This window comes from Littorina saxatilis, linkage group LG13 (assembly GCF_037325665.1).
Source record: "Littorina saxatilis isolate snail1 linkage group LG13, US_GU_Lsax_2.0, whole genome shotgun sequence".
Classification (NCBI taxonomy): domain Eukaryota; kingdom Metazoa; phylum Mollusca; class Gastropoda; order Littorinimorpha; family Littorinidae; genus Littorina; species Littorina saxatilis.
In genome coordinates, this window is record NC_090257.1 from 2,360,430 (window position 1) to 2,378,733 (window position 18,304).

The following is an 18,304-nucleotide window of genomic DNA, read 5'->3' on the forward strand; positions in this document are numbered from 1 at the left end:
AAGATACAAATGTGAGAAGATAATGTGGTTAAAGTGTGATAAGGTGATAATGTGATATAATTTTTAAACAGGAAATGCATCGCTTCTATTTGTAGGCTTATTATTTTAGTAAGTGTGTGGGTACAATGTTTGCGTGTAACGATATGATGTGAATATGCGATGTGAATGTTACTACATGCATGGTTGATTGATTGATTAATTGATTGATTTTACAGACACACAGTCAAGCTTGTAATTTCTCTTTTAGAGATGAATAAAGATTATTGTATTGTATTGTATTGTATTGTATTGTATTGAAATACCAACAATAACATTGCACGAGGAGTGATAACAAGGATTTGTAAACATTCGAAACAAAATGTGACTGTTTTAAAATATTATTGAGCATATTGTGGAGAAAAAAATAAGAAAATAATACCCCTGTCATATATCCAGGAAATAATGCTCCGATTACGAAACAATCAGAAGTACATTAAACTAGAATTAGCTAACCACCGTTACATCCAGTCGACGCACAGTGCTACAACTGCTCATATGGATCTCCCAAAAAGCCGATGATACTAAAAATAGAATGAGTAATTTTGGGAAATCGTCAATAGGTACTCGATAATCATGCAACCCTTTGATAAACTCGATCGTCAATACAACACTCAAACTTTTTAGAGTTTAGTGCATTGAATACAATACAAGAATAACGAGTTGAGAAAATAAAATAAAATGTGGACACATTTAACCAAACAAATTGAAAAATATTGTTGACCGCGAAGAGATTCCAACCCGTGACCGCCTTATGCAACGACTTCGCTTTCAGATACTCTATCATCTTAGCTAACCGGGCACGCAGTGTCACAGGGTAAACAAAATGTAATTTTGGCATTTGGGTTCTCGAGCATGTGTCAGTAAGGACTCGTTGGTTTCTGACTTCCTCCTTCCGTATTTGTGAACTGAACTTTCTGCGATCTCACTGTTCGAGGTATTATAAGTTATGTTAAGTTGATAATTGACCTTATGCTCCTGTTCACTTCGTATCAGTTTTGAAAGCAAAACGGCCTTTACTGGCACATAAAGTTTTGATGAAATTACACGGGAATTAATGCTTTAATTTGGGTGCAACATTTTTTGCAATAATTGTTTGCCCAAGTTTAGTAAGACGGCTGCACTATTTTTAAGAGATATAAATACAGTAATGGTAACATTTTATTTGGCAGACTCTGTTCACACCCAGGCTTAAATACGCTGTGGACGATCAAAGCCCTGTGAACATGTTCTCCTCCTCTTCCTCCTCGTCTTCTGCGTTTTCCAGCAGCTCCCCTTCAAGCTGTTGTCGGTCATCTTCAGGAGGCTTCAGCTCTTCTTCAGGCAGCTGTAGCTCGTCTTCGGGCAGTAGCGGCTCGTCTTCGGGCAGCTGCAGTTCATTGTATTGTTCGTCTTCAAGTTGCTGCTGCGCGTCAAACTGCTACAGTTCAAGCAGTTGCGACTCATCTTCGTGCAGTTGCTGCGTTTGCAGGTCGGAGGTAATCTTTTTGAATGTTAGCGACGACGTTCATCTGGCTAATACATTTATTAAGTGTTGCATTGCTAAATGTCGCAAAGTGTTTCGCATTGAATACTTGTCTGGTAAAGTTGCCACTTTCAAACATTGCAATACTTTCTTTCTGGCATTCTGACGCTGTTTCTCCAAACGTGATGCTTTGTTGAAAGATCGTAACGACTTGCCAGAGAGACAGAGATGGAGATGACCGAAGAGGCAGAGACAGAGATGACGGGGGAGACAGAGACCGAGATGGCATAGCATTTATGAGAGAAATCGTGACCACTGCAAAAGTTGCAACCTAGATTAATTGCACTCTCTATTTATCGAACGTAAAACTTAAAAAATAAAAATGGGTTAGAGGCACTGTAAGCACAAGGATGTGCTCTCTAACCATTGATCAGGGAAAGATAACACGGAATCACCATAACCTCAACCCACTTATTCGTAGTGCAGTTAAACAATTCATATTTGTCTCCTTTTTCAGCAACGCTCATCGGGTTCAAGGTATTTTGCGCACAACAAACGCATCTTGAAAGACGTTCTCAAACCTGGGCATGTGGTCAAGTTCATGCGCGAAAACTACGTTCATGTTGGCATATACATTGGTGAGTGTCTTGTTTCGGAATAATTAACATAAACACTTATACACAGTTTGACACCAACTTGACCAAGTGACTTTTACCAAACGTTTATATAACAATGATTTCACACAAAGCGGAAATAAAGATGACGGCTGGAGTCTTCCCCTGAGAACAGAAAGTACAGTGGTACCTGCGATGTGTAACCCCTCCAATGAAAGGACACCTCCCTTAAAAGGACACGTTCTGAGGTCCCTTTGTCTATTATCTGTACCAAAATATACCTATCATGACAGGCCACCTGCAATGTAGGGACACTTTTTGCTGGTCCCAATGGTGTCCTTTCATCCCAGGTACCACTGTAGAATTAAGATAAGTCTTTCGAGCAATTGACGTGTCCCAAATTAAACAGATAGACAGCGTTGATAAAGAACTGATTGAAACCAGGTACGAGTATTCAAGCTCAAAAATCGAAAACAAATCTTTTCAATTTTACTAATTTATTTATTGGTGACTCTTGTGAAAAAGTCTGATACGCCATTCACGAGTACGGGCTTAACGCCTTCTTTTATTTTTATTTCTCTCCTTAAAGGCCCAGTCTGCCTCAAATGGTTTACAGAACGATTTATATCTTCTCACGAAAAAAGCAGTTTTAACCTTATGGAACACACTTACAATAGCATTTAACAGCACTGAATGACGCAGTTCGTTTGAATGACTATTTAGCTTGCGTAAACCACACACCAGATTTCATGGTTTATTTTACCCTCGAGCAATCGTGGACCCGTGGCACACACTTTCCCTTTTATCACAATTTCGTCGTCAGTTTGTGATTTCAATGCGACTTGCTGTATCTGCAATAGCACGTAATTGTGTACCTCTGAATCTAAAATGCAACAAACGACTGCGAGTCACACGAACTTATCCTTATCGGCGGCGGTTAGCTTCAAAGACGCAAGCGCTATGCAGAAAGTTCGTTTGCTTGCCTTGGTGAAACACGATCATTGTGTGACTTGCTTCCGGCCTCTCTTTTTACATTAAGTCAAGTTTTGACTAAATGTTTTAACATAGACGGGGAATCGAGACGAGGGTCGTGGTGTATGTGTGTATGTATGCATGTATGTATGTAGGTATGTATGTATGTGCGAGTGTGTGTAGAGCGATTCAGAGAAAACTACTGGACAGATCTTCATTAAATTTCACATGAGAGTTCCTGGGTATGATAAATGTCTTTGATGACGTCATATCCGGCTTTTTGTGAAAGTTGAGGCCGCACTGTCACGCCCTCATTTTTCAATCAATTTTGCAATTCTGGTCAAGCAATCTTCGACAAAGTCCGGACTATGGGATTGAATTTCAGCTCCGCGGCGTAAAATTAAGTTAATGAGTTTGCTCATTAAAGTTGTCATTAAAATTGAATTTTCACTGACAGATTCAAAAATGATTGCATCGTATGCTGCACTTTCTCCTGATTTCAAAAACATAAAACATAATATGTCAGGTTTACTCTTAAATGTGCTCTGAATTACAGAAAATAGGTTTAAGTAAGTACAGCGTTCGCGTGCTACGCGGTGACGAGCGTGACCCGTCTCGGTTTTCAGTGTGGTTAGTCGAGACTATCTTGATATGTGTTACGGCTGGTACTTGTGTGTAAATGTATGTATGTGTGTCGTTAATACCCTATCAGAAAAAATGCGTGTGTTATTTCTGTTCACAAACTCCCGTCTCACATACACACACAACACTCGAACAAAGCACAAAGACTAGACACAATTCCTGCCCTTTGCCCTCATACTTGTATTCAAGTGATCACACATTAACCAACAATCACAACAAAATATCAATATAATATCTCATCCACTCAAAGACGCTTTCATCCAATATAACATTATTATCTCGAGTAAGATGAAAGAAAAGTCTCTCCCTCGATGATGTCGTCCTTGTTGACTCTCCGTTCAAGAATCACACATACTAGACTAATTCACATGTCGGCTCACAATTCAGTGGCCGTACATCTATTCTGGATTCATCCAATCCGTTACTACACCACTTAGCTGGTTATCTTTACTTGCTAACTCACAATACAGTGGTTACAAGTTATTCTGGATTCTCACAATCCTATTCCACATACAAAGTTCTGTGGGTGCGCACACTCTTCCAGGTCGCACATGTATGTTTACTCACGAATCAGCGGGTCCGACACTTGCACCATATCATACATAATATGGGGTACACACCAGCTGCAAGTTCTCCAGCGCTGCGTTACAATTTACGTTTACTCACAAATCAGCGGGTCCGACACTTGCACCATATTCATACATAATATGGGGTACACACCAGCTGCAAGTTCTCCAGCGCTGCGTTACAATTTACGTTTACTCACAAATCAGCGGGTCCGACACTTGCACCATATTCATACATAATATGGGGTACACACCAGCTGCAAGTTCTCCAGCGCTGCGTTACAATTTACGTTTACTCACAAATCAGCGGGTCCGACACTTGCACCATATTCATACATAATATGGGGTACACACCAGCTGCAAGTTCTCCAGCGCTGCGTTACAATTTACGTTTACTCACAAACCAGCGGGTCCGACACTTGCACCATATTCATACATAATATGGGGTACACACCAGCTGCAAGTTCTCCAGCGCTGCGTTACAATTTACGTTTACTCACAAATCAGCGGGTCCGACACTTGCACCATATTCATACATAATATGGGGTACACACCAGCTGCAAGTTCTCCAGCGCTGCGTTACAATTTACGTTTACTCACAAATCAGCGGGTCCGACACTTGCACCATATCACACATGATATGGGGTACACACCAGCTGCAAGTTCTCCAGCGCTGCGTTACAATTTACGTTTACTCACAAATCAGCGGGTCCGACACTTGCACCATATCATACATAATATGGGGTACACACCAGCTGCAAGTTCTCCAGCGCTGCGTTACACTCCTGCGCCGACACTACTGGTCCTGGCCGCAAGGAGGGGACACTCCTCTTCTCATCCCTCTACCCTTCCAGTCGAGCGCGTCCTTGCTCCCACCGGGATGCTGTATAGAAAGTTTATGCTACCGTAAGTTTTAATTCTAAGATAAACTTCTCCACACAATAATACTTCCATTCTTTCTCAGTATTATTCAATTATCCGCCAACTATTATTTACACCAGCTCATTTACAAGTAACTTCATTACCACAGAACATACCACACTCTATTCAAAATGGCTGACACAGCTCACGGCACGCTTTCCACCCATTTCACAACATGACTCTCACAGTCATTTCACAAGTTAAGGTTACTGAACAAAAATACAATTCAATAAATACCTGTATTCTCACAGCATTTGAATCATACCAGATTCATGCACAGTAGCCACTAAACAGTCGACTCACTGCTCCTTGAGCAACATCTGACAACAGCGTCGAGTCAACGCACCCTCTCCCGAGAGCGCTTTCAGATGTTCTGCCGGCTATCAAACATGGCCGCTTCAAGGTTATCATATTTTAGTCATCTCTGATTGGCCCGTAGCAGCCAATGACAATACAGGTCACAAGAGTCAGCCAACTATCTCAACATGCGACATTCCTTGCTATCACGCGGTCAAGTCGTGAAACTAAAAGTATGGCTAGCCAATCTGTACACATTTGTTTAAACCATCTAATACTAAATTATGTACAAATCCATTTGTCACATTATGGTCTCGGCGATGACTGTTTTTTTATGTTAATCTGTCACTTTGATGCCGACAGCTTGACTAAATGTTTTTAAATCGCTTCACGCGACTTGTTTAAACTTTCAAAATCTCGAGTTGTACTGATCTCGTCTTGATGAAAAAAGAGTTCTTTTATGATTTAAGAATGTTTGTGTTACAAGCTGTCAATTTGTTATTTTGATTTTAAAAGTTAGTCCTAGCGCCATAACGAGGCGTCTGATTGTGGTACAGACAATCCGGCTGGCCACGCAAAAATATATTCTTTGAAAAATGCTCGCTCTTTACGGAGGGCATCTAGGATGTTCTCAAGCGGTGAGTGTTTAAACGAAAGGGTGTTTGTACTGTGTGTAAAAGCCTGACAGTGTCTGTGACAAAAAATGGATGGTTTACGGGAGGCTGTATGTGCCTTTAAAGGCACAGTAAGCCTCCCGTAAACCATCACAGATACTGTCAGGCTTTTACACACAGTACAAACACCCTTCCATTTGAACGCTCACCAAACGGGAACATCCTAGGTGCCCTACGTAAAGAGCAAGCAATTTTTAAAGAATTATTTTTGCGGATTGTCTCCGAGCAAGTCGGACCGTGGTGCGTTTTGGCGCTAGACCTAACTTTTAAAATCTAAATAATAAATTGACAGCTTGTTACACAAACATTCTTAAATCATAAAAGAATTCTTTTTTCATCAAGACAAGATCAGTACAATTCGAAGTTTTGAAAGTTTGAACAAAGAAAAGCCCGGAAGCAGGGTCACGCAAGGTCGTGGTTCTCGTAGCAGACGACGGTTTATGTCTATCACCAGTTCCTCTGAACAGTCAAAAGCCATCGCTAGAGTTCTTGTGAACCACAGCCGTTTGTTTCGTGCATAGTCAGAGGTACATAATAACGTGCTATTGCAGATAAGCTCACATCGAGTCGCATTCAAATTACTAACTGACGACTACATTGTGAACAAGGGAAACTGGATCACACGGGTTCACGATGGCTCAGGTGTAAGATAAACCACGCAAAAATAAATTCTTTGAAAATTGCTCGCTCTTTACGGAGGGCACCTAGGATGTTCTCAAGCGGTGAGTGTTTAAATGAAAGGGTGTTTGTTCTGTGTGTAAAAGCCTGACAGTATCTGTGATAGTTTACGGGAGGCTTACTGTGCCTTTAAGGTAATCTATGTTAACAGATTGTATTTTGAACCTTTTTAAATAACTGCAAATACCAAAACAAACCGAAGTGCCGATGTAAGGATTAACAAGAAGAGCAAACGCTCGATCGAGTCACTTTCGCAGTTCTGAATATTATATGAGGCATCAGATGGACAGGAAGAAATTGCTATTCACAACACAATACAGATGTAAATAATTTGATGTAAAGAATAATCCTATAAAGTTTGAATCAAATCCGATGAATAGTTTCAGAGATATGATATTTCAATTTTTTTCCTTCAAGACATACCTGTGACCTTGAAAAAGGTCAAAGGTCACCAAAGCAGACGTCAAAGTGTAGAGGTCACTGGGAGTCACGTTCACATAAAATTTGAGCCCGGTCACTTTTATAGTTTCCGAGAAAAGCCCAACGTTAAGTTGTGTGTTGCCGAACAGAAAAGGCTAGTTATCTCCCTTGTTTTTCTGATAACGTTCGTAAAAGGCTACAGATGTAAATACTTTGATGTAAAGAATAATCCTACAAAGTTTCAATCACATCCGATGAACTTTGTCAAAGATATAAAATGTCTAATTTTTCCTTTGACGCTGACCTGTGACCTTGAAAAAGGTCAAAGGTCAACGAAACCATCGTTAAAGTGTAGAGGTCATTGGAGGTCACGACTAAACAAAATATGAGCCGGATCGCTTTGATAGTTTCCGAGAAAAGTCCAACGTTAAGGTGGTGTCTACGGACGGCCGGCCGGACGGCCGGCCGGACGGCCGGCCGGACAGACTAACACTGACCGATTACATAGAGTCACTTTTTCTCAAGTGACTCAAAAATGTAATCACTTATTTTTATCTAAATGTCGATGACTTTGTCTCAGGACATGGGCAAATGATCCATAAAGTGAACGACGACGGTGGACGAATCATCAAGCAAAATTTTTGGGAAATTGTGGAAAACAGCAAGGTGACTGTGTGGAATACCCTCAATGGAAAAACATGGTTCGTTGATGTTTTTTTATGGATTCGTACCTTGGTTACAATGTTTGTATTTATAATAATAAATCACTTTTCTAAAGCGCAAGTCCCGATTTACAGCTCCAAGCGCTTTACAATTGCAATAAACACACACACACACACACACACACACACACACACACACACACACACTCTCTCTCTCTCTCTCTCTCTCTCTCGCTCTCTCTCTCTCTCTCTATAGCTTCTGCAAGCACGTGACCTCACAAGGCAATGTAATAATGTACAGGCAGGTGGTAAACTACAGAGTGTGCTGAAACAACTAAATGTGGACAAATTATGTAAAGGCTTTACAGAAGAGATGTGTTATCAGCTGGGTTTTGAAGGACACAAGACTACAGGCATTGCGAAGACGGTTTGGAAGCGCGTTCCATACAGTCGGTATTTGATATCTAAAGGTTCTTCCGCCAAATGTTTTGTCTTGTCTTTGGGATGCAGAGGAGGTTTTGTTGGAAAGTGTCATGAAAACGTAAACGTTCCTAGCGAAACTCAACCCTCAAAAGGACCATGGGGGAGATAACCCATCCTATGGAACAAGGGTACGGTCCAAGAGTATAACATTTTAAACTCTTAGAACAACATTCGCATTTACAATACTTTGCTCTAAATTGAGCGCCGTTTCGCCTCGAAGGTTGTGAAAAGTGCATTCTAATACCGCAAGTAATGGACACTCACTCTGGTAAAAAAAAAAATGGTAGCCAACTCTCATTCTTCTTCTAAAGATCCAACATTATCGATGTGTGCTACAGAAAACTATATCCCCCCCCCCCTCCTCCTTTATAAATGGAAAATTATATCGTTAACAAAAATTTAATAAACAGACCCCAGACCCCAGAATCCCAGACCCCACCCCTTCTATCTTTTTTTCCATTCAGGTTTGTTTATGTTGCTTACAGAAGCATGTGCATTACAATTCGAGTGATTCGGACAGGAGATTTTCATTTACTAATCTGTCTTTATGGGTGTAGTAAATAAGTAGCTATTTTGGGCAGTTTTCTGGAAAACTGAATCTTTTAAAAAAAATCAAGGGACATTCGCTGTGCTGTCATTTAGATACCCCTGCAATAGTTTGCACTAAAATGCTTCGTAACTATAATTATATGCTAATTGATTAAATACATTTTAATCGGGAAACAGTTTTCTTTATCCGCTCTCCAGTATCAGGAGTTCCCACTTCGTCGTCATGTAAGCTGGTATTCTAGCAAATCCATGCAGACTAAGACTCTGTGTGTGTGTGTGTGTGTGTGTGTGTGTGTGTGTGTGTGTGTGTGTGTGTGTGTGTGTGTGTGTGTGTGTGTGTGTGTATGTGTGTGTGTGTGTGTGCGTGCGTGCGCACGTACGTGCGTGCTTGCTTGCGTGTGTATGTCTGTCCGTCTGTCTGTGTATGTGTCTGTGTCTTTGTGTGTCAACAGGCCTGACGGTCAAGAAAGGGTCGTTGAAAGAGCAAAATCCCGCCTTGGAAGGAGCTCTTACAACGCTCTCACCGACAACTGCGAGCACTTCGCCATGTGGTGTTTCAACGGCACTAAAAAAAGTGAACAGGCGATAAGAAAATCTGTAGCTGTTACCTATGGGACGATGACAACTGCAGCAGCCGGGGCGCTTGCGATAGGTTCAGGTCCCGTTGGAGCTGTTCTTGCAGTCTGTACTTCTTTGGCCAGCTGGTGGACCACAGGTAAACTGTTTCATGCCGACTGATGGCCCTGTTAATAACTGATATTTCATGTTCGCGTAGAGACAACAAAATAATATTTGGCTGCAGAGTTTGGGGGAATAAGTGCAAGCCAAAAAGTATAGCAACACTGCTGCATAATTTGAAGCACACACACAAACACACAAAAATCTAAATCTTCTTCTGCGTTCATGGGCTGAAACTCCCACGGACATTCGTGTTGATGAATTTTTTTTACCCCACCATTTAGGCAGCTATACGCCGTTTTGAGGGATGCATGCTGGGTATTTTCGTGTTTCTATAAACCACCAACTCTGACATGGATTACAGGAACTTTTCCGTACGCACGTGGTCTTGTGCTTGCGTGTACACACCAAGAGGGATAAGTCACTAGCAGGTCTGCACATAAGTTGACCTGGGAGATCAAAAAAATCTCCACCCTTCACCCACCAGGCGCCGCCAAGATTCGAACACACAAACTTCCGAAAAGGCTTCTTATCCACTTGGCAACTGCGTCCGTCAAAAAAAAACCACTAAATCAAATTACATAATTAAAATTTAATAAGTTGATGCTGTAAAATTATTTGCAATGGAAATAACCCAGCAAGTTTCGATGCTATTAACTGAAATTGTGTTTGACACCGAAATGTGTGTCTATACTGTTTTAGTATTATGAAAGGTCTTGTCAGAAATGCAGAGTGTGCGACCAATTCACAAGAATTGGCTTGACGGCTGATGGTCATCCATAAATAGCGGCACGCGTACAATGTGCTAATCTTCGTGTGTCTAGAACAACAAAACCATTGATGTTGTGTTTTATTATCGATAACATATGCTGCAAAGACAACGAAGACATCAAACGTAGGTATAATGACAGATATACGAAATGGTAAACAAAAAGATATGGTAGCGCCATCTTTAAACGTACAAGAACGGACTGTGGCAGCACACACACACACACACACACACACACACACACACACACACAAACACACACACACACACACACACACACACAGACGTCACAAGATTTGTAATACGACTGAGGGCTATGGTTGCTAGAACGTCACGTTTCCGCAATTGTTTTGTTCCCAGAGCTATCCATGCTTTCAACCAATCACATGTTAGAGGCCTCTATCATGTTTCTCTGTCATAATTATTACTGTACTCTGTTGCTGGGTTATCTGTAATGTATGTATTTTTAGTAACTGTATTACCGTAGTTCAAATGTGCGGTGTTCTAGTCGACATGTGGTGCTTTGTATACCTTGTGTGTGCGTGGATGTGGAGGTGGACTCTTGGACGTCTTTTTGTTATCGGAATTATGGTTTTTGTTAAATTGTATTGCTGTTGCTGTTGTTGTTGTGTGAGTGAGTTGTGTGTTGGCAGACTTGACTTGACGGATGACTGTTTGCGTTAGTGAGACTGTGATCATACTCATAATAATCATACTCACTTATTTTCTTATGATGTTTTTATTTTTATTATGCATTCTTATTCTTTTGATTGGAAATGAGTATTGTTACAATTTAATTTCCATATGGATTAATAAAATTGAGTTGAGTTGAGTTGAGTTGAGTTGAGTTGAATTTTTCGCAAAAATACGACCCGATTTGGCGACATTTTTGTTTTTGGAAAACGTCTCATGTTAGTTAAACTCACACGTAGTGATAAAAGATGTAGTACTACCGACTTGACTTGACTTGACTTGACAAGTCCGGTGATAATGACTCAATCGTAGGCAAATAACATATTACAATGCTCAACGTAGTGATAGCGGCACGTGTGTCCATGTTGTTGAATTTGTATGTATATATATGGCTTTTTCTCATTCCGTTGCTTTGTCATGTTTTTTGAGTTTTTAGTATTGTTTGCATGGAGTTCGGTATTAATTTTGCTTGTATGGCTTTGCTTGTATGACTTTGTTTTGTCTTTACCCTGTTTGCTTGGTCTTGCGTGCTTGGAGTGTGTTAAGCTTTTGTGTTTGCTTGCATGGAGTATGCTGAGTATGCTATGTTATGTAGATTGTGGGTCTTGTTCATTGTGTATGGTTTTATTATTAGTTATGTTAATTCTAGTTATTGTAAAGCGCATTGAGCATATACATGATTATGCGCTATAGCAAATGTCCATTATTATTATTATTATTATTATTAGCACGAATGACACGTAGGGCAAATAACATGTGGCGCAAATAAAACGTAGTGATAGCGATACGCACCCTAAACTGGACATATTCAAGAAACACGTGTGACAAGCCGGAAAAAGAACAATATTCAACAATTAAATAGCGTCATAAAATCGATGCTACAAGGGCGGGTCGCATCATTCTTAAGGGGGGGGGGGGGGTGTTCCACTTTTGTTTCAGGGACAATTCGATGATGCGAAGCGTTCGAACCTCCTAGGCTCCTAGGGGGTACGGGCGCAATTGTCCGATCTGGTGTAACCTGAGCCAACACATTACCCAACTTCTTTCTCAAACCGTCACTTAGAAGACAAAGGCCTTCTGCTAGGGGGGTCCGGGGGCATGCCCCCTGAAACATTTTGATAAAAAGTCAAGGAAAATTGAGCAATCTGGTGCAATCTGAGCCATCAGTTTTTTGGGATTTTTTGTTTTTGGGCTGGGGGGGGGGGGGGGGGGTCCGGAGTTAAACCCCGGAACCCTCCTTATAAGTGTGAAGGTGGCGCAGTGCTGTCTCTGTCCTGAGTTCTTCAACAAGTTCAAAGCAAGATGCGTGCAAAACACGGCTACAGGTATTGTGTCGGCTTTCGTCTAAATAGAACCCGCATCTGTAGTAGTTTCAGGTTCAAGGCAACGCGATAGAATTCTTCAAGAATCTCAAAGGTTCCCTGAAATTTGTGATACATTACATCAACATCTCCTCAAGAGTTTAAAGGCACAGTACGCTTCCCGTAAACCATCACAGATACTGTCAGACTTTTACACACAGTACAAACACCCTTTCGTTTAAACACTCACCGCTTGAGAACATCCTAGGTGCCCTAAGTAAAGAGCGAGCAATTTTCAAAGAATTTATTTTCGTGGACCGTCTGATCGGCAAATCAGGCGCCTCGTTATGGCGCTAGAACTAACTTTTAAAATCTAGATAATAAATTGACAGCTTGTTACAAAGACATTCTTAAATCATAAAAGAACTCTTTTTTCATCAAGACAAGATCAGTACAATTCGAAGTTTTGCAAGTTTGAAAAAAGAAAAGCCCGGAAACGTGTCACGCAAACCGTCTTTCTCGTAGCAGACGACGGTTGTGCCTGGCGCCCGTTCCTCTGAACAGTCAACTGTCACCGCTCTAGTTCGTGTGAATCGCAGCCGTTTGTTGCGTTTAGATTCAGAGGTACACAATAACGTCCTATTGTTGCAAATAAGCTTACAGCGAGTCGCATTGAAATCACAAACTGACGACTACATTGTGAAAAAGGGAAACTGGATCACACGGGTTCGCGATGGCTCAGGGGTAAGATAAACCACGCAAAAATACATTCTTTGAAAATTGCTCGCTCTTTACGGAGGGCACCTAGAATGTTCTCAAGCGGTGAGTGTTTAAATGAAAGTGTGTTTGTTCTGTGTGTAAAAGCCTGACAATATCTGTGATGGTTTACGGGAGGCTTATTGTGCCTTTAATAATAAGACACACCCCTTCATGACAAAAATAAATTGGCAATAGAATTTTTTTTTTAATATTTGTTGTGTGTATTTGCTATCTATTAAAAACGAAAGTTCTGCTAGCAACAACATTGTACAAGTTTGTCGTGGTTTCTGAGGGCTCTCGCACTGAATGCCTTGTAGCCTATTCTACAGGGTGGTCCAAAAAAATGTAGACAGTTTTGCGTGCCTGTCATTTCTGCTACAGGGCTCCCACCTATTCTTTTTCACCTGGAATGTCTCACACAAGCATGAAAGTTTAGTAAGGCACAGTTTTTTGGCTCACGTAAGTGTAGCCTATGCGATGATAAACTTTGTCTGTCTGTGCGTGCGTGCGTGTGTGTGTGTGTACACGTGTGTGTGTGTGATAGAAACTTTAACATTTCTGAGTCGATTACGTCTCGGTCAAAATTGTTTGACGTGTGTGATAGAAACTATTTGAAGACGTCACATTGTGACGTAAGAGGGTTAGACGTCACGCAAAGGAATTACTGAAAGTCTCGGTCATTGTTATTGTGAGCGGGCCGAGACTAGTTGGCAGATCCAGGGTCTCGCTTTCTTGCACAGTTTCACCTATGCTTACTGTGTGTGTGTGTGTGTGTGTGTGTGTGTGTGTATGTGTGACGGAGTGATTGAGTTTGTGTTACTGTTTGTCGATTTCTTACGTGAGCCTTGAAGGCTTCGCCTCTTGTTCTTCTTTGCAACATCATTTCTGGGCGTAGTTCAATAGTTCATCACATTCTCAATCCAAGCACCTCGTCTCTGGATTACGGCTGCGACACGGACATTGAAGTTGTTGATAACTCTGTCCAAGGTCTCAAGTGGAATCCTCCTGATTTCACGCAGAATGTTCTCCTTTAGCGCTTGTATTGTCTGTCTGTGGATTGTTGTGGTAAACCCTTTCTTTCAAGTACCCCCAGAGGAAGAAATCTGGAGGAGAAAGATCTGTGGACGAGGTGCTTGGATTGAGAATGTGATGAACTATTGAACTACGTCCAGAAATGATGTTGCAAAGAAGAAAAAACTGTGCCTTACTAAACTGTCATGCTTGTGTGAGACATTCCAGGTGAAAAAGAATAGGTGGGAGCCCTGTAGCAGAAATGGCAGGCACGCAAAACTGTCTACATTTTTTTGGACCACCCTGTAGTTTTCGTAATTTTCTGTTAATACATAATTTTGTTCTAACTAAGTTTACATTTATGTCATTCGTCGTTTTAAGTCACACTCTGATGGCTTTGCAAGCATCGACTGATTATGAGTCCCAATTAATTTTGTAAGTGGCACTAAAGGAAAGTGATCTGAATTAAGAGGTTTGCTTGCATCCCGTTGTGTCCAGTTTAATTTAGAATGAACAGGACGACTTCCTCTGCTCTAATGAGGTTGCAGTGGCTGTCAACTTTGTTGCGTCACGGGTACGCTCACTGTTATTTTCCCGCGCGATGGTCTTGATAACGGTCTAATGTAAATATCACCCAGATTTCGACGTTTCGTGGGTGATATATGCAGTTTGGACTGATGATGATTTTTGGCATTAGGCCAAAAAAAAAATTGTCTGTTTCTGGTAACATGGCTAAAAAAAATAGGGTCGGTAGGTCGGGATTTTTTTTTTTTTTTTTTTTTTTTTTTTTTTTTACCCCAAATGTAGACCAATAAAACTAACTTTAAAAATCGCGCAAAGAGACTGGATTCACTATACATAGAGACAAGACACTCAACACATTTACAAATCGTCAGCGGACTTTCGTTTTCACACGTTTTTGTTGTTCATTTTCTCACCCTGTCCTTTACCACCAAAAAAAAAACAAAACATTTTTGAGTTTGGAAAAAAAAAGTTTAGGGTCGGCGCCGAAATTTAGGGTCGGTCGGGTGACCAGAAACAGACAATTTTTTTTCTTGGCATTAACTGAGTGGATGGAGTGCAGCTGGTAACCCATATACAGGCCTAACTAGATCTCAGTCTGAGATGGTGAGCAACACTGTTTTCACCAGACCTTTAATAGCCTTGATGGCTTGAATAATTAAAAAAATACCTATAGATACATGTATATGTGATAAACTTCTATATGATAATATTGTGTGACTTTGTTAATGTTTGGAACATTTATCGATGAACTGTATAGTTATGTTGTTAGAATAGGTGACCATTTTTTTCTCTCGAGAATTGTTGCCCTATTCTGCACGAAAATGTGTCATTAATATGTGTACAAATGTGTCATATTTATTTATCACTTTATACTAGGTGTTTGAATGTTTCATTATTTTGTTATTTTTCATTTATAGATGTTTTTGTTATTTTTTATCTGTTAGAAAATCTTGTTAGAAAAATCATGTGACAATTTTTTCGCAGAGAATTGTTGCCTTATTTTGTAGAAAACAATATGAATGTACCATCTAAAGTGGTCTGCACATAGGTATGAATTTTATTTGCACAGTACTGCAAACAGTTTGTGTTATAATTTTTCGAAAGCATAATGGGGCAAGTGATCAAGTGACAACTTTTTAAGGAATGAGAGTTGTCGCATTAGTATTATCTGTGAATATTTTTCAACAGAATATATTTATACAATTGTGTGTGTGTGTGTGTGTGTGTGTGTGTGTGTGTGTGTGTGTGTGTGTGTGTGTGTGTGTGTGTGTGTTTGTGTGTTCACAGATGGCTGACCAACTATACATGTAGGCTATGCATAGAAGCATTACTCCAAAAGACAGAAATACTCTGGAGTCAAGTTTAAAGTTTATAGTGAAACCAATCTCATCCATTGTTGACTGTAAGCCCGAAATATTGACTCAGTACTAACTCAACGATACAGTAGTAGTAGTGCAAGACACATAATTATAAATACAGTCATCTAGTGAATTTCTCAATAGAGAAATTCTTCTCCTTCAGCGTTCCAGAATTTTCTGGTTACGTGTGAGCTCGTTTGCCCATTTGGGTTCCCCAAACTATACTCTGAGAGCATAGTCAGCTTCACTCCGCTTTTGTTGATAGGCATGCTGGGTATTTTCGTGCTTCCATAACCCACCGAACTCCGACATGGATTACAGGATCTTTTCCGTGCGCACTTGGTCTTGTGCTTGTGTGTACACACGAAGTGTTAAATCACTTGCAGGTCTGCACATAAGTTGACCTGGGAGATCGGATGAATGTCCACTCTTAACCCACCAGGCGGCAGCGACCGGGATTCGAACTCACGACCTCCCGATTAGGAGGCCGACGTCTTCCCACCACGCCACTGCGCCCGTCTAATAAAGAAATTTTGTTTGTTTGTTTGTTTGTTTGTTTATTTGTTGCTTAACGTCCAGCCGACTACGCAGAGCCATATCAGGACGAGGAAGGGGGGGATGAAGGGGGCCACTTGTCAAGCGATTCCTGTTTACAAATGCACTAACCCATTACTTGTGTCCCAGCAGGCTTTAGTAAAACTAAATTAATACCTACTGGAAGATTACCAGTTTCCAGTATGTTAAAATAGGCTTAACCTATCTACTGCTGGACTTACATCAGAACACTAACAGATTAAACTATACATGAATCGCGAGACAAGCGGCAAGAGAAGAGATTTTTGGAAAAAATACAGGTGAATGAGCAAGAAGGCAGAAAAAAGAAAAGAATTCATGAAGAAAAAGAGAGCATGACAGGAAAGAGGAACCAAAAATCTACCTAACAGCAAACTAGAAAGCTCCTGTGGTTCCAAAAACAGGAGGGGCCTTTAATTTCATAACCGCAGTGCCCCACTGCGGGAAATAAAGAAATCAATAGTGTCAACAGAAAACAAACTTGCAACAAGCACACAGCCTGTCACAGGGACACACCGATTCAGTGTAATAAACAACCAGGATTGTCTTCAAATAAGTGACAACAGTTCCTCATTTCGGTTCATTATTTCTTTAACAAATGAAACTGTTCAAACCATTCACACTTGGATAGCGCTTTTCTATCACACTGTTGTAAACACCTGTCCAAAGAACAACAATAGAATAAATACTGTATGTTTAGGGGTGTACGGTGTACCGCTCTTCCTCCCCAATTAATATCCATCCCCTCTCTCTCTCTCTCTCTCTCTCTCTCTCTCTCTCTCTCTCTCTCTCTCTCTCTCTCTCTCTCACACACACACACACACACACCTACACAGTCACACACATTTATTTTTATTTATTTACGAGAATTTATATCGCGCACATATCTCACCACACAAGGCGACTCAAGGCGCATGTGACCTATTAATGTCACAATAGATTTGTAACGTTCTTTTTTTCGCAAAAATACGACCGACCCGATTTGGCGACTTTTTTGTGTGTGTTGGGGGGCGGGGGGCGGAAACGTCCCATGTAGTTATAAGCTCACACGTAGTGACGTAGTGCTATCGATTCGACCGTTGATAGTGACCAGGTGACTCAATCGTAGCAAATAACATGTTACAATGATCAACGTTGTGTTAGCGGCACGTATGTAGCGCAAATATCACGCAGAGCAAATCAGTGACATCATCAGAAAAAAGGTAATGTGGCGCAAATGAAAAGTAATGATAGTGATACGCACCCGAAACTTGACTGGACATATTAAAAAAAACCATGCGTGACAAGGCGAAAAAACTACAATATTCAACCAAACTTTTTAAGCAGCGTGATAAAATCGATGCTTGCTTACCTTATTCCGTCCGACAGCCAAACGCACGACGAGCGAGAAGTCTTATCTGGATCTGGATCTGGATCTGTTACGTTGCAGGAGCCAGTAGTGGCTATCGTCGCAACGGGTGAGAGAGCGCAGCATAAAAAAGTGTTAAAATGTTTAAAAGTCTTGCTATACATGCCCTTCCAGGTTGGTGATGTCAACCGATGGAATATGGGCAGTGTTAAAATCTGGATAAAAACATCGAGTGGTGCTACTCTGGTGCTGGAGCCCTGTCATTGCCAACACCAGATGTGAATGTGCTGGCAGTTGCTGAGGGCGCCAC

The 18,304-nt window shown here is 40.9% G+C and overlaps 1 protein-coding gene across 1 annotated transcript; it reads left to right on the forward strand.

Annotated features, from left to right (window-relative positions):
* Positions 1–82: 82 nt before the first annotated feature.
* On the forward strand, positions 83–15,923 carry LOC138946256 (lecithin retinol acyltransferase-like). The gene is made up of 4 exons (XM_070317794.1): positions 83–1,514; positions 2,019–2,139; positions 7,866–7,986; positions 9,432–15,923. The coding sequence occupies exons 1-4, from the start codon at positions 1,263–1,265 to the stop codon at positions 9,715–9,717; spliced, it is 780 nt and encodes a 259-aa protein (XP_070173895.1). The 5' UTR covers positions 83–1,262; the 3' UTR covers positions 9,718–15,923.
* The last annotated feature ends 2,381 nt before the right edge of the window (positions 15,924–18,304 follow it).